Source organism: Camelus bactrianus, chromosome 21 (genome assembly GCF_048773025.1).
Source record: "Camelus bactrianus isolate YW-2024 breed Bactrian camel chromosome 21, ASM4877302v1, whole genome shotgun sequence".
Classification (NCBI taxonomy): domain Eukaryota; kingdom Metazoa; phylum Chordata; class Mammalia; order Artiodactyla; family Camelidae; genus Camelus; species Camelus bactrianus.
This window is the reverse complement of record NC_133559.1, coordinates 13,558,487-13,570,561: the sequence shown is the minus strand read 5'-3', so window position 1 is coordinate 13,570,561 and position 12,075 is coordinate 13,558,487. Positions and strand designations below refer to the sequence as shown.

General features: G+C 41.5%; 1 protein-coding gene across 1 annotated transcript in view; it reads left to right on the top strand.

Moving 5' to 3' along the window:
- RGS5 (regulator of G protein signaling 5) overlaps positions 1 to 12,075 on the top strand; it is a 43,473-nt gene that overhangs the window by 15,284 nt on the left and 16,114 nt on the right. The window contains exon 2 of the mRNA XM_010953789.3: positions 8,241 to 8,354. Within this exon, the coding sequence (XP_010952091.1) occupies positions 8,241 to 8,354 (114 nt within the window). The remainder of the gene's footprint in view (positions 1 to 8,240; positions 8,355 to 12,075) is intronic.

Here is a 12,075-nt window from a genome sequence, read left to right as displayed (position 1 = left end):
GAGTTTAGGGTCTTGGAAAACAAAGGTCAGAAATGGGATACTATTTCAATCAATATCTGCTTTTGGTCTTTCCATGCAACCTAACTGCCTCAGAGCCAAGAAAGCACAAATGCCTAGCGACCTTCTTGAAAATTAGAAGAAAAACAATAAGAAGAGGAAAACATGAATTGACATCTCAATAAATTAATATTTTATACGTTATTATTGTTATTATTACTGTTATTTTAAAGAGTTGCCTCAGATCACCTGTTTCCTGCTTGTGTGCCATGAGGAGTAACTTTTTGCCCATGGAAGGAGTCCTTGCATCTAGATTCATGGATTGTGTGCTTAAAATGAAACCACTGTGACTTCACATGGTTTCTATACTTGGAAATATCAGGGATGTGGGAAGTGAGAGTGTTTCTTCCCCAGGTAACTGAGGAAGAGGAGGCAGCATCAGGGAGGGCCAGGCTCTATCCACATGCCCACGTCCAGCCTGCATTTCAAGGACTGGGAGCAGAGTGCTGCAGAGATAGATGTGCCTCTGTTTGCATCGGGGCCTCTTTTTGCATCACTGCTTTGCAACTCAATACTTTCCTGGCTTTTACCATGGAGCTTTCCTTCTTTCCCAGCATGGAGTCACCAGAAATTGCTTCTGACTTTTCCTAACTCTCTCACTTCAGGATCTTTGTGATTTCCCCAGGAGAGTAGTGTTTAAAGCATAGAATGCATTCATCCAATGAAGAGAAAATGAGCTTAACACATCAGATGTTAATATCCCAGAAGTTAAGGGAAACTGCTGCAAACTGTAACAGTAGGTGGTAGAAGACGGGCAGCGGTGATGATGGTGATGAGGGTGACGATGATGACAGTTTCTGTGCACTGCATGTTATCTATGTGCCAGGCACTAACTTTCACATGCATCATCTCACGCACTCCTCACAGAAATTTTCACAGCAGGCACTAATGTTATCCCCATTTTACAGATGACGGAACTGAGGCCAAGAGGCATTATCTAACTTGCATAAGATCCCACAGATAGTAAGTGGCTATTGAAAACTAGTCTAAATCAATAAATTCATGCCGAACTCTTAGGTTATTTTCGGTAGATAACTGTAGCTATTAATGGATAGTGGTGGGTGATGGTTAGTTATCGCTCCACGACTTCATGACCAGTGTATGAAAGCAAGACCACTGTACATAAAATGAAAGCCAACTGTGCCATATTTATTTAGGCAAATAGTTGTTGACAAGCCGGTGCAAAATATTAATACAGCTGGTTCTGTGATCTCAGTAAAGGCCTAATGCTTTATGCTCTGACTATAACTTGTAAGAAAGTTTCACTCAGTCATTAATATTCTGAGGTGCGATTCTGATACCCTTGTAGTTGGTATCAGGCAATAAGAAATCTCCAAATCAAGGCCTGGGATCAAGCCACAGGAGCCATCTGAGAGCTAATTACATTTTTATAACTTTTCTATGGAATGGGTGTGTCTCCAGTAAAAATGACCTGAGGGTCATTACTGTAACTGGAGGAAACCGATTACTTAGCGGACAAACCCACATGTCAAACCTCATTTCTAACACGCTTTGCTAATTGGCAGAGTGTCTGGTGTTGCTCTCTGCGCGGACAGCGGGGACACCTACGGCAGCCATCTCTGGAGTGTGGCCTTTTTTAAAAAGCCTGCTGACCACCACCGGGATTAGGACAAATAGCTGAAGCTAACTCTTCCACGGTGTCACCCTGCAGTGATTACAAACCAGCTGGAATTTTTCGTTTCATTGTTTGGATTCCTTATTTTGTGTTTGTCTTGGCCCAACTGGAATATAAACTCCACGAGAGGAACTTGCCTTCTTGTTTCACTGGATTCCAAAACGTATGATGGTCTATGGCACATGGCGAGTGTTTAATAAATATACTTTTAATTTGTTGAATAAATAAGTGAGCAAGAGGAGACGCTGTCAAGGCCAGTGTTTTCTATCTCAGCTGCCATCTTGTGAAGTCGAGGCAGCCTGGAGACGGGATTCCCTGGTCTTTGACTGCAGTTTGCCTGTGAGGGGCCCTGATGGGGAGTTAAGCTGGGGCAGTTGAGGTGGGAACTTGAACATAAGAATGAAGGTAGCTGTTATTAGGAGAACTTACAGAAAGGAGACGTTAGAAGATAAAGGGTTGGAAGGTTTTAATAGACAAGTGCGCCTTCTGTGCACGTGCTTGACACAACTGACATCGTAATTCTACATTGTTTTGGCCATCTTACAGTCTGACATGGCTTGTTGTTTAATTAATGACTAATATGAGTGAAAACCTTAAGGCACCACCAGGGAGTGATTCAACTGTGTTTGGAAAGAGCTGTCATTTCTGGAGTTACAGCTTAATACATAAATAATAATAATAGTAATAGTAGTAGTAATAATAATAATATATTCTTTAGAATTTTCTTCATCTGTCATTTGGACCACTGAGGAGTATTTCATATTAACTAACCATAGAGTCATTTTCCATAATGTATCGTATATTAAGTTATGTCAGGTTAAAAAAAAATGCATACTTTAACGCAGCATGAGGAAACCATTCTTTCATTTTCTGCTAAGACATAAGCAATGAGTGGACTTTCTTTAGTTCACATAGAAGTGGGTTAAGTTAGGGAAATGGTAGATGCCAAACTGTTACATTCTCTGCCCACACTTGAGAATGAATCTTGATTTTAAGGAACCATGTTTGGGGGATCCTGGGGAGGTGAGAATTTCAGTTCTAGAACTGACCTGATTTTTCCACTGAATTTTCTTATATTCCACTAAGGGTTTTCAAGATCAATTATAAACCCCAATCTCTCATGATCCATGTATCAGTAACAGACTCCACTGATCTCAAGTTTTAAATGAGCAGCCAACAAGAAGGCTTTTCCAGGCTTCAACCAAATCAACTGCCCTCAATGGGTCCAGCACAGTGAACACACACCCTCTGGGCTCCCTTCCTTCCTCAGCCTCTGCTGGGGTTCTGTCCACGTGACTCTGATCTCAGCCACAGGCAAGAACTCAGAGGCGCTCTTTTCTTCCTTTGCTGTTCAGATCCAGCTGCCTGTACACTCCAGCTGCTGGGTCTCACTGCTAAGTGTTTTATAAACGTTTATTTATCTTTAATGGGTATTTATTACATTTTTAGAGGCCAACAGAGGGCATGTCCTTTTTACTCCTGTGGAGACAAGCTTTGTGATGTTTCTTCAGAAAGCAGCAGCCTGATGCTCACTCCTTCCCACAGTCAGCAGGGGGCGTCTGCAACACAGATTTCAGTTGGAATGAATTTAAGTTGGATTGTCCTTGACATGGGACATGCTGGAATATCTCTTTTGGAAATGTGTTGTAAAACCCCTGTCCTTTACTTCCCAACATTGCTCAATCTTGTATTTCTTCTTGACTGTCCCCGACACATGTCCAACCACAGGACTGGCCTTCGCCTCGGGGCTACTTCTATTTCTTTTAACTGAGTCCTGATAAATCTTGATCTCATAATGGATTCCGATCAGACTGTTAGTGGTTGTAATTACCCTCCCTGCCTCTTCTCATCAGAACGTGTCCTATCTGCGGTGAGGCAGAATGAGCATACTCAGTTTGAGCTCCCTCTTGTCTGTTTCCAACCTCTCTGACAGACAGACAGAGAATTCAGTTGGACTCCTTGCAATCATTCAGTGGCTTCCCTTCTTCCCAGTTAGCTACATCAGAGACATCCTAGTCCTCAATGACTTATTTTGTGCCTCACCCCAATATCTCACCCAACCACTCCAAAGTGCAGTTTTACTATAACCTAGAAATTCAATTCATTCGTTCATTTATTGATTCATCAACTTATATAGTAAATCTTTATTGAAAGGACTTTATCCGTAGTTGGTTATGGATAAATTTTACTTAAATATAATTGTATTTTTAAAAATTCTGCTCTGTTTTTGTTTTAGTGATTGCTTGAACTGTTTTCCACACTTGTTTGTCTTAAGGTAATAACTTTCACTCAATTCACCCATTAGCCGGAAGGACCGAGATGGCCCAGAGCTGTTTGAAAGTATGCCCACACAGGGCACAGATTTAAAATTGTACAGCCCTATAATTATTCAAACTCTTTTCAGTTTGAAATCACTAATGTGAGTCATCCAGTGAAAGGATTATCTTCCTCTGAACCCTTAATTAAAATTTCACCGAGGCATTTCCAATGATTTTATTTCAAAACAAGTTTTTCTTTGTAAAACCAAAGGATGACAAGGTTGGGGGTGAGCTGAGAAGAGATAAGGATCACTTCTTGTTAACAAGCATTAATGTAATGTAACCAGGAAAACTGCCTGGTGGGCGGTCAAATAGAGCCAGGGACTGAGCTGAAATCATAAACACATTAGGAAGTTTTATTATCTGGGTGGAATTGTTTTTGACATAAATGAATGTCAGATACATTCAAATCTACTTTTTAACGGGAAAAATAAAATGGTAGGTTTGAGCTTTTGTTTTATTTGGTTTTCCATTTGTTTGTTTTCATTCCCACAATTGCATGTGTTGCTATGATGCAGAGGAAGCAGAGACGGGGAATGAAGCAGCATTCCAGTAACTCTGAAAGAGAAAAACAAACGTAGTAACACTGTTTATTACTACAAAATGAGTAAAACGTTTCAAGTGGTTGGGACTTCAGCATCAGTCAACTCTTCAGCTTTTAGACTTTTACTATCTTATAAGAAGGGAGACAGTAATCTTATTCATTCTCTGTGTTCTCTCAAACTCCTAATTCAACCAAATGGACTTCCTGACTTATGTACCATAACATTTTAATGTCCTATAATTTGAACCTATGCTAAACCATAGAAAGAAGTATTTTCCAAAGCACTGCTTTTCCTTTCTCCCTTCCATCCCCAGGGCAAACATGAGGAGAAGAGTAACGTGAAGTTCTGGTATGCTGCTCTACCCTGAGGAAGTGGAATACGATTTTCTATAGGCAATTTTATAAATAGTAGCTGATTTCTAGATGATCTCACAGAAAAACAACTTAAATAGTGATACAGATAAAATTATACTAGGGTTCTGATTTATTCTGGTTTGAAAAGGCTTTTGTGGGATGTCTTTTTGAGAATTTAATCAGAATTTAGAGACACCATTTTTATGGGAAAATGCATCCTATAAAAGTTAGCAAAAGAAAACTGGGAAACAGATTGAGCTTGTCAGCTAAGATGCCACCTTTTCACATAGAGAGTCTTTGAAGGCATCTTTCAATAGTTTCACCTCATTTTTGTTTTCATACCAATTTTGCTGAAGGCTGTGTACAGCTCAGAGGTTCCTCCATCATCCGTCCCTCCCTCAGGAAGGGGAGGCAGAGTGAGCAGGCTTCATGCAACACGGCTTTCTGCACCCCTTAATCACACTTTACGCTCAGGCTGCACAGAACCACTTCCACGTCCCTTCAAGCAATATGCACGTTCTTCTCTTTCTACTTAGAAATCCCATCCTTTTCCTGTCCATTTGGCTAAAAGCTGTTCCACCCTTGCCTCTTCTGAGAAGCCCCCTGACTCACCCTTTTGGACACCGGGGTCCTCCACCAGTGCTCTGTTGCTCTCTGGGCATCGTCTTCTTGAGCAGCTGCTTGTGATTGTTTGCAAGTTTGAGGGTATAAGCACCTTGCAGGCAAGGACCAAACCCTGTGAGTGTGTGGTGTGTTTACTGTGCACTAACGACACAGTAAACGTGACCGAGGAGGAAAGTAGTAACGAATAAATGAAGTTTAAAAATGCTCAACCCCTTCATTCAAATGGCTTCTTCATGTCCAACTTGCTCTTTCCTTAGGAATCAATTACAAATATCTCTCTGCCTTTTTATAAAAGCAAGTGGCTCAAATGGAGCAAAAGAGTAAAAGGATAAAGAAACAGAACTTGAGAGGGGGAGAAAAAGGCAAAACAAAAATCTAAAGAATCAACTGAAAATACAAGCATAGAGAAACATTCATAAAACAGATCATCTTTATCTAAATATTGCTGAGTGAACTATTGGGTCAAGGTTGAAACTCAGACAGTTGCTTCATGCCTTCCCCTTATAGGAAGGAGGTGCGGGGCATATGGAGCTAGGAGAGGTATTAGGGATGAAGTTCTTCAAGGCCTGGGTGTCCTGGTGGAAAAGATCGCCCTGGTGTTTCTGGCTGCAGCACTGCACCCTAGCCAGCAGAGGGTGACTACACGTATTGCCTGCATCCCTCCCTCTGCACCCCCATGTTGTTTTCTGCATCCTTCAGATAAATATAAAATCGGTAATTCCCGTCTTCAGAGGTAGAATATAGGAGGCGGTGGGTGTTTGAATTCTTAGCAACATGTGAGAAATTTCTGGATGTTTTAATATGGTACTCCAAGCAAGGGAACTCAGCTTGAATTCGGCTGGGAAAAATGACCATGCAGTTAGAACTGACTTTGAAGAAGTGGTGTGATACGGCAAATGCTGTTCGAAGTGACTCACATGCGTGAGCACATCTCATCATCACAACAAGTTCTGTGAGGATGTACTATTTTATCAGTCTCAATTTCTGGGCAAAAAGCCCTAAATGTTAGATAGTTTAAGCATCTTGAGGAGCCTGGAGTCAAAGTGACACGTACTCTTGTTCTCATGGTTTGTATAAGTTCCCTCAGTAGAACAGTCTCAGTGCCAACCATAACGTTGTGCTCAGCTGCATTTGCTCTCCTGTAGCGTGGTAGCTGAGTTGGCTTTATCTGGAGAAAAAAAGGAACAGAAGAGGGAAGAAATGAAAAGGAAGAGACATTGACTAATTCTAAGTCATAGTTTCAAAAATCACCCTCATCATACGTACCTATGACACAGTTCAACACTTACTTTTAAAGTTATACAATATATTTCCTTAACTTTTCTCTTTAATACCCATAATTGCTAATCTTATGCATTTTATGTATTTAAATTGTCTCATCACTGTCTCGTGTGAACGGATGAGGAAAGTGTGTTTACGGTGGCAGAACCCTATCTGGCCACAACATGGATCCTATCACAGTTCTTGAAAACTTTGGCTTTGATCAGCATTGACTGGGAGATGAATGTTAGCAGCTGCGTGAGGAACAAAAATTAAGATATTTTTAGTTCACTCTGGCAAATATTTTTGAATGTTGACTATGCTGCCAAGCCTTGTGCTATGCATAGGAGTTAAAAGGTATTTAAGACTCAATTCTTACCTGCAAAGAGATCTTATATCCAGTTTGGAAAACAGACACATAAATCAATAACCATAACACAGTATGATAAATCCTATCTCAAAAGCACGTGTAAAGTACCAGAGTGACAGTGAAAGGTCAGCTTTCTGGATCTGCCAGGATACAGTGGCTTGTCTTGTGGATTAATGTTTAGGATTGGCTTGGTGCTTTTTGAGTTCAGACTCGTGATAAAATAATGGGTAACTTAGCAGATTAGTTTTCAAATCTGAAAACAGTTGCACCCTAGGATGGAGGAGTGCCCGGAATTCTGACCACATCTATTCACTAAAATGTTGAAGACAGAAAGGAGTAGCATAATGCTGCTATAACCAGTCCATTGGTAATTAATATGCATCTATGGAAGGCTTACTGCTTGTAAGATACTACAACAGCCATTGTGGAACAGTGGGCAAGGGGTTGGAAAAAAAATCAAATCCATCCAAAAGAAGAACATTTTATAGAAAAGCAACCATCAATTTTATAGCTGGAAATGACTGAAGAAAACATCTAGGTTAGCCCTGTCAGTTTATAGATGAAGAAACTGAGGTCTGCCAATAAAACATGATCACTTTTTCAAATATCACATCGAATTAATGGCAGAGCTGGGAGCAGAGCCCTCAGAAGACTGGCAGACAATGCAGTGAGTTCCACCTGTGAACGCAAGTCAGGCAGCCTGGGGGTCTGGTCCCATGTCCGTCACATACTGGCCCGGTTATCTTAAGTCAGTTACTTGAGTTTTCTATCATTAAATTCTTCATTTGTAAAATGGGAATAATATGATAGAATTCCCCATATATAATGTGAAAGAATGCACACAAAATAACAATTAGGATTAAAATGAGGTACTGCCTATGAGCCAGGGACAGAAGGAAAACTTGACAACTGCTGTTAGAGCTCACGTGTCGCAATTTCTACATTAGTTTTCTTTCTGCCACGACCGTGAAATGGAGTTTTGTTCATTTTTCTTTCTCTGACACAGAAAGAAAATCTCTTTCTTGGATCTTTATGCTCATGGAGTGGTCTTGTTTCTCCTTACACCTCCTCCTGCAGGGCCAAGGAGATCAAGCTCAAGTTGGGGATTCTCCTCCAGAAGCCAGAGTCTGCTGTTGACCTTGTCATTCCGTACAACAGCGAGAAGCCGGAGAAGCCAGCCAGGCCCCAGAGGTGAGTCATCATTGCGGATTCCACCCTTCTCCCCTAGAGGATGGCTATTTTTAAAGGGCACAGACGCCCTCCCCCTTCAGTTACTCATTGAAGATCATAAGCGTCCTCAGGGAGTTGCTCTGTACATAGGATTTTTTTTTAACTCTCCTGTATATGGAGCAAAATATTGTTTACTGGCAGGATACTTACAAAATATAGGGCCCTTGTGATATGCTTGGAGAGACAGACCATATCTTATAAAATGGTACCATCCATTTCATCCGTCATTTACGCTACAGAAGTGCGGTGGAAAATACCTGTTCACTTGCTGCCCTTGGGCCAGGTAACCATTGTGATCCCTGGATGCCCACCTGAGAAGAAAGTATCCAAGGCTGCTTCCTCAGCAGGGAGAAACAAGTGGGAGCATTTCCCTCAAGAAATGGCTCGGATCAAGGCAGAAAGTTCACAGCTGATAGTTTCTTCTCCAAGATACTGTCCCTTCAGGGGTCAGCAGAGGAACAGAAGGCTGGTCCTTGAAGGAGAAGTGAATACTTGACAAGATGCTTCTACTTAATGCACATCAAGCACTTTTTCCCCCCGATCCATACGTTGCTATTCCTGACAGTCCCCTCTCGCGTTTCCCCCACACCCTTCTATCCACGTAGGCTGTGGGGAAGCTGTAATTCCAAAGATCGAGATGTTATGGCAGTAAATCCAGCCCACAATTTTGCACTGATTAACTTAATGACACTACTCATAGCGTTCACAGTGTTTACCATCGCTCTGCTTCCTACACAGCCTGTCACTGCGTCCCTGTGTCACAGCCTAGACAAATACACCCGACCTTCCCCTTTAAAACAGAGACACTCCTAAAAATCAAGACGAGAAAGTGGGAAGACAAAAAGCCAAATGTGCTCAGACTCCTTCACTCTGCTACCTTAAGGCTTTGAGGAGATCACAGAAGTGTGGTTAAAAAGACAGGAATCCCTTTTAACCTCCATTTCTTTTTAAATCTAACGTTTGTATCAGTTGGCTGATCTTTTTCTCCAAATGACCTTCATATTAATACAGCCGGGTTAGTTGGGAGATAGAGAGACGGACTATTCCTTTTAAATCTTTTTTCATCAACCTAAGTGGATATGTTCATTCTCCTCCTTTTATTACTTCAAAGTGAACCCACACCGGAAGTGAGACATAATTGAGTTTTCTGCATTGAGAAAAGGGAAGCTAATTCACTGTGGAGCGGCGGACACCAGGCACTGGTCGGGAATAGGAACCACATTTCATTAAAGCAAAAGATCAAAAAGTTTATTTATTTTGAAATAAACAGCGTGGCGGTTACTGCTCTGTTGGAATTAACTTAAAAGAATAAACATAGTGCTACATTTCCTGCTTTGATTCTCTGCTTTAATATCGCACCCAGACACTAGAACTATTTGGCTTAACAGGGATTCAGAGAGAAGTAGTTTTGGAAGAAAAGCTGGGGCTGACATTTATTAGATTATTTTCTACTCTTGTCTTCCATCCCCTTTCCGCTTCCCCAACTTTGAATTGTTTTGGAAAAAAATCTTATCCCTAGAGAATATTTGTGTCCCTACTACATTTTTAACAGTGATCACCATAAAGGTTTCCCATCCTTTTCCACACCCCTCAACCCCATCTCACCTCTTCATAATTGGCAAATTTCCATGCCTTTTAACTAGAAGACTGTGTTCTGCATGAGCTCAATTGATCTCTCTTCTCCCCACATTAAAGTTCCTCTGTATTTTTTACCCACATCCTTCTCAAGGACAAGGAAATAAACCTCAGAGGAGAAAACAGACCTTCCCCAAGCTAAAGGTATTTTTAACTCCTCTCATCTTTAAAAAAAAAAAAAAAAAAAGAATCCCCCTTTAAAAAGAAAAGCATCTTCTACTTTAAAAATATATTTTTATTCTTCTCTTTAGAAGAAAAATGAACCAATAAAAAAAGTAGGAAAAAGTTGCCTCTATCCCGGCTGCCCAAAGCCAGCTTCTGTGACCATTTTAGTGTTCTTAATTGCTCGTTTCCCCTCTGGACTCTTTCCTTAGGAACAAATAATTATCCATGTTCCACTATGAAAAACATCCTCCCAGCCCCTCACCCCATCTACTCCTGTTTTTTCCTCTTGCTTTCATTGGTTACCTCTAGAAATGGAAAGTAGCTGCTTTCAGTTTCTTCTTTAATTCCTTTCATCAGGTTGAAACCTTACTCCCTCACTGAAACTATCGCTAAGGGCTCACGCCTGACTCATGGGCAGCTTTGGACTCGGCTCACCAGTTGGTCTCCTTAAAACTTTCTTCTTTAACTTCTAACCTTGAATCCTCCCCCTGCCTTCTCTCTCTAAGGGCTCCCGCTTTTGCCCACCCTCTGTATGTGAGCATTCTCTAAGGCCCTACTGTAGGTCTCCATAATGAACAATAAACATGTTATAAAACTGCATAGATTTAGTAATAAGCATTATCACAGGTTATAATATAATCGATTGCAAAATGCTCAGGAGCTGATGTAGACATTTTTAATAGTTTCTTTTCTCCCTGTTGATGTCACTAATGTTTAACTACATTTTTGTTGTTGTTTTGCCACGTTGTAACTCTGGAATGACCTCCATGCATAAACCGTCCTTAGCCTGTGCGCAGGGAGGGCTGTTACGTAGGGCTGTCCTACATGCACTCTGACCTGGTAAACTGCAGAGCGAGCCTTGCTGTGAGGAGGAAAGGTGGATGCACAATGACTGGCCCACAGATAGACATTGAAAAGCGGCAGGTGTGTTTGTCTGCATCTCCATCGATGGTGCCCAGGTCGCCGTTGGCCGTGGGATGAGGGCTCAATAAATGTCCATGGACTTGAGTCTGGCCATGAGCAGATGCACTGCAGGAGAGGAAGAGGGACCTGAGCAGGCACTCAAGTGCATTAAATAAATTGGATTTCACTTTCCTTGTGAAGAGCAAGACCATGTGAGAACATTATCAAGAGTTTAAATATTTGCCAGGGAGTGTGTAATTAAAAAAAAAGAAGAAGAAAGAAAATAAAGGAGAAAACCACTGATGCTGTCACACTTTCCCGTGGTTACAGCTAGCAGGTGCCAGAGTTGCTTATAGTGGTAGTTCTGATTCACGGTGCTAACATTTTTGTACTCTACGTTTTGGGTTATTTGTGGCTTTCATCAACTGACTAACTCTGGACAAACTGAACCATTATTAATTCACATATTAGTCTGACATGCACATTTCGGGGTGGATCCAGGCTTCAGGGAATGCGCCACTGGACAGGGTGGAATGGGGAAAGTTCTCCGTGACTGACAAGCTCTTATTACCTCTAGGCAGTGAGTGCATCACCGCCATGTAAGAAATTCAACAAGTAGGTGTGGTGAGAGAACAGTAAAGGGAGAGAGCACTTCCAGCTGAGATTGTCACTCCCTGGAGCAGGGGGCTCGTACAGTGACCGTTGTAAAACACACATTTAATCATCTCTATGCATGTTTATTTTGCCTTTCATTTGGACTGGCTCCCTCCCTTTCTCCACACCCTCACACAGAAACCCCGTGCCCGCTCTCTGTGGTCAGCAATGACCTTGCAAACCAGGATACGTATTGGTCATTTAGATCTGCATCTCTCTTGTTTCAAAGAAGTCAGACTTAATGGCAAATTCTAAGAATCAGGACAGGATGAACCTGTGGCACTTCCTAGGCTTGTAATCAGAATGCTGGGCTTCGTGTTGTGGG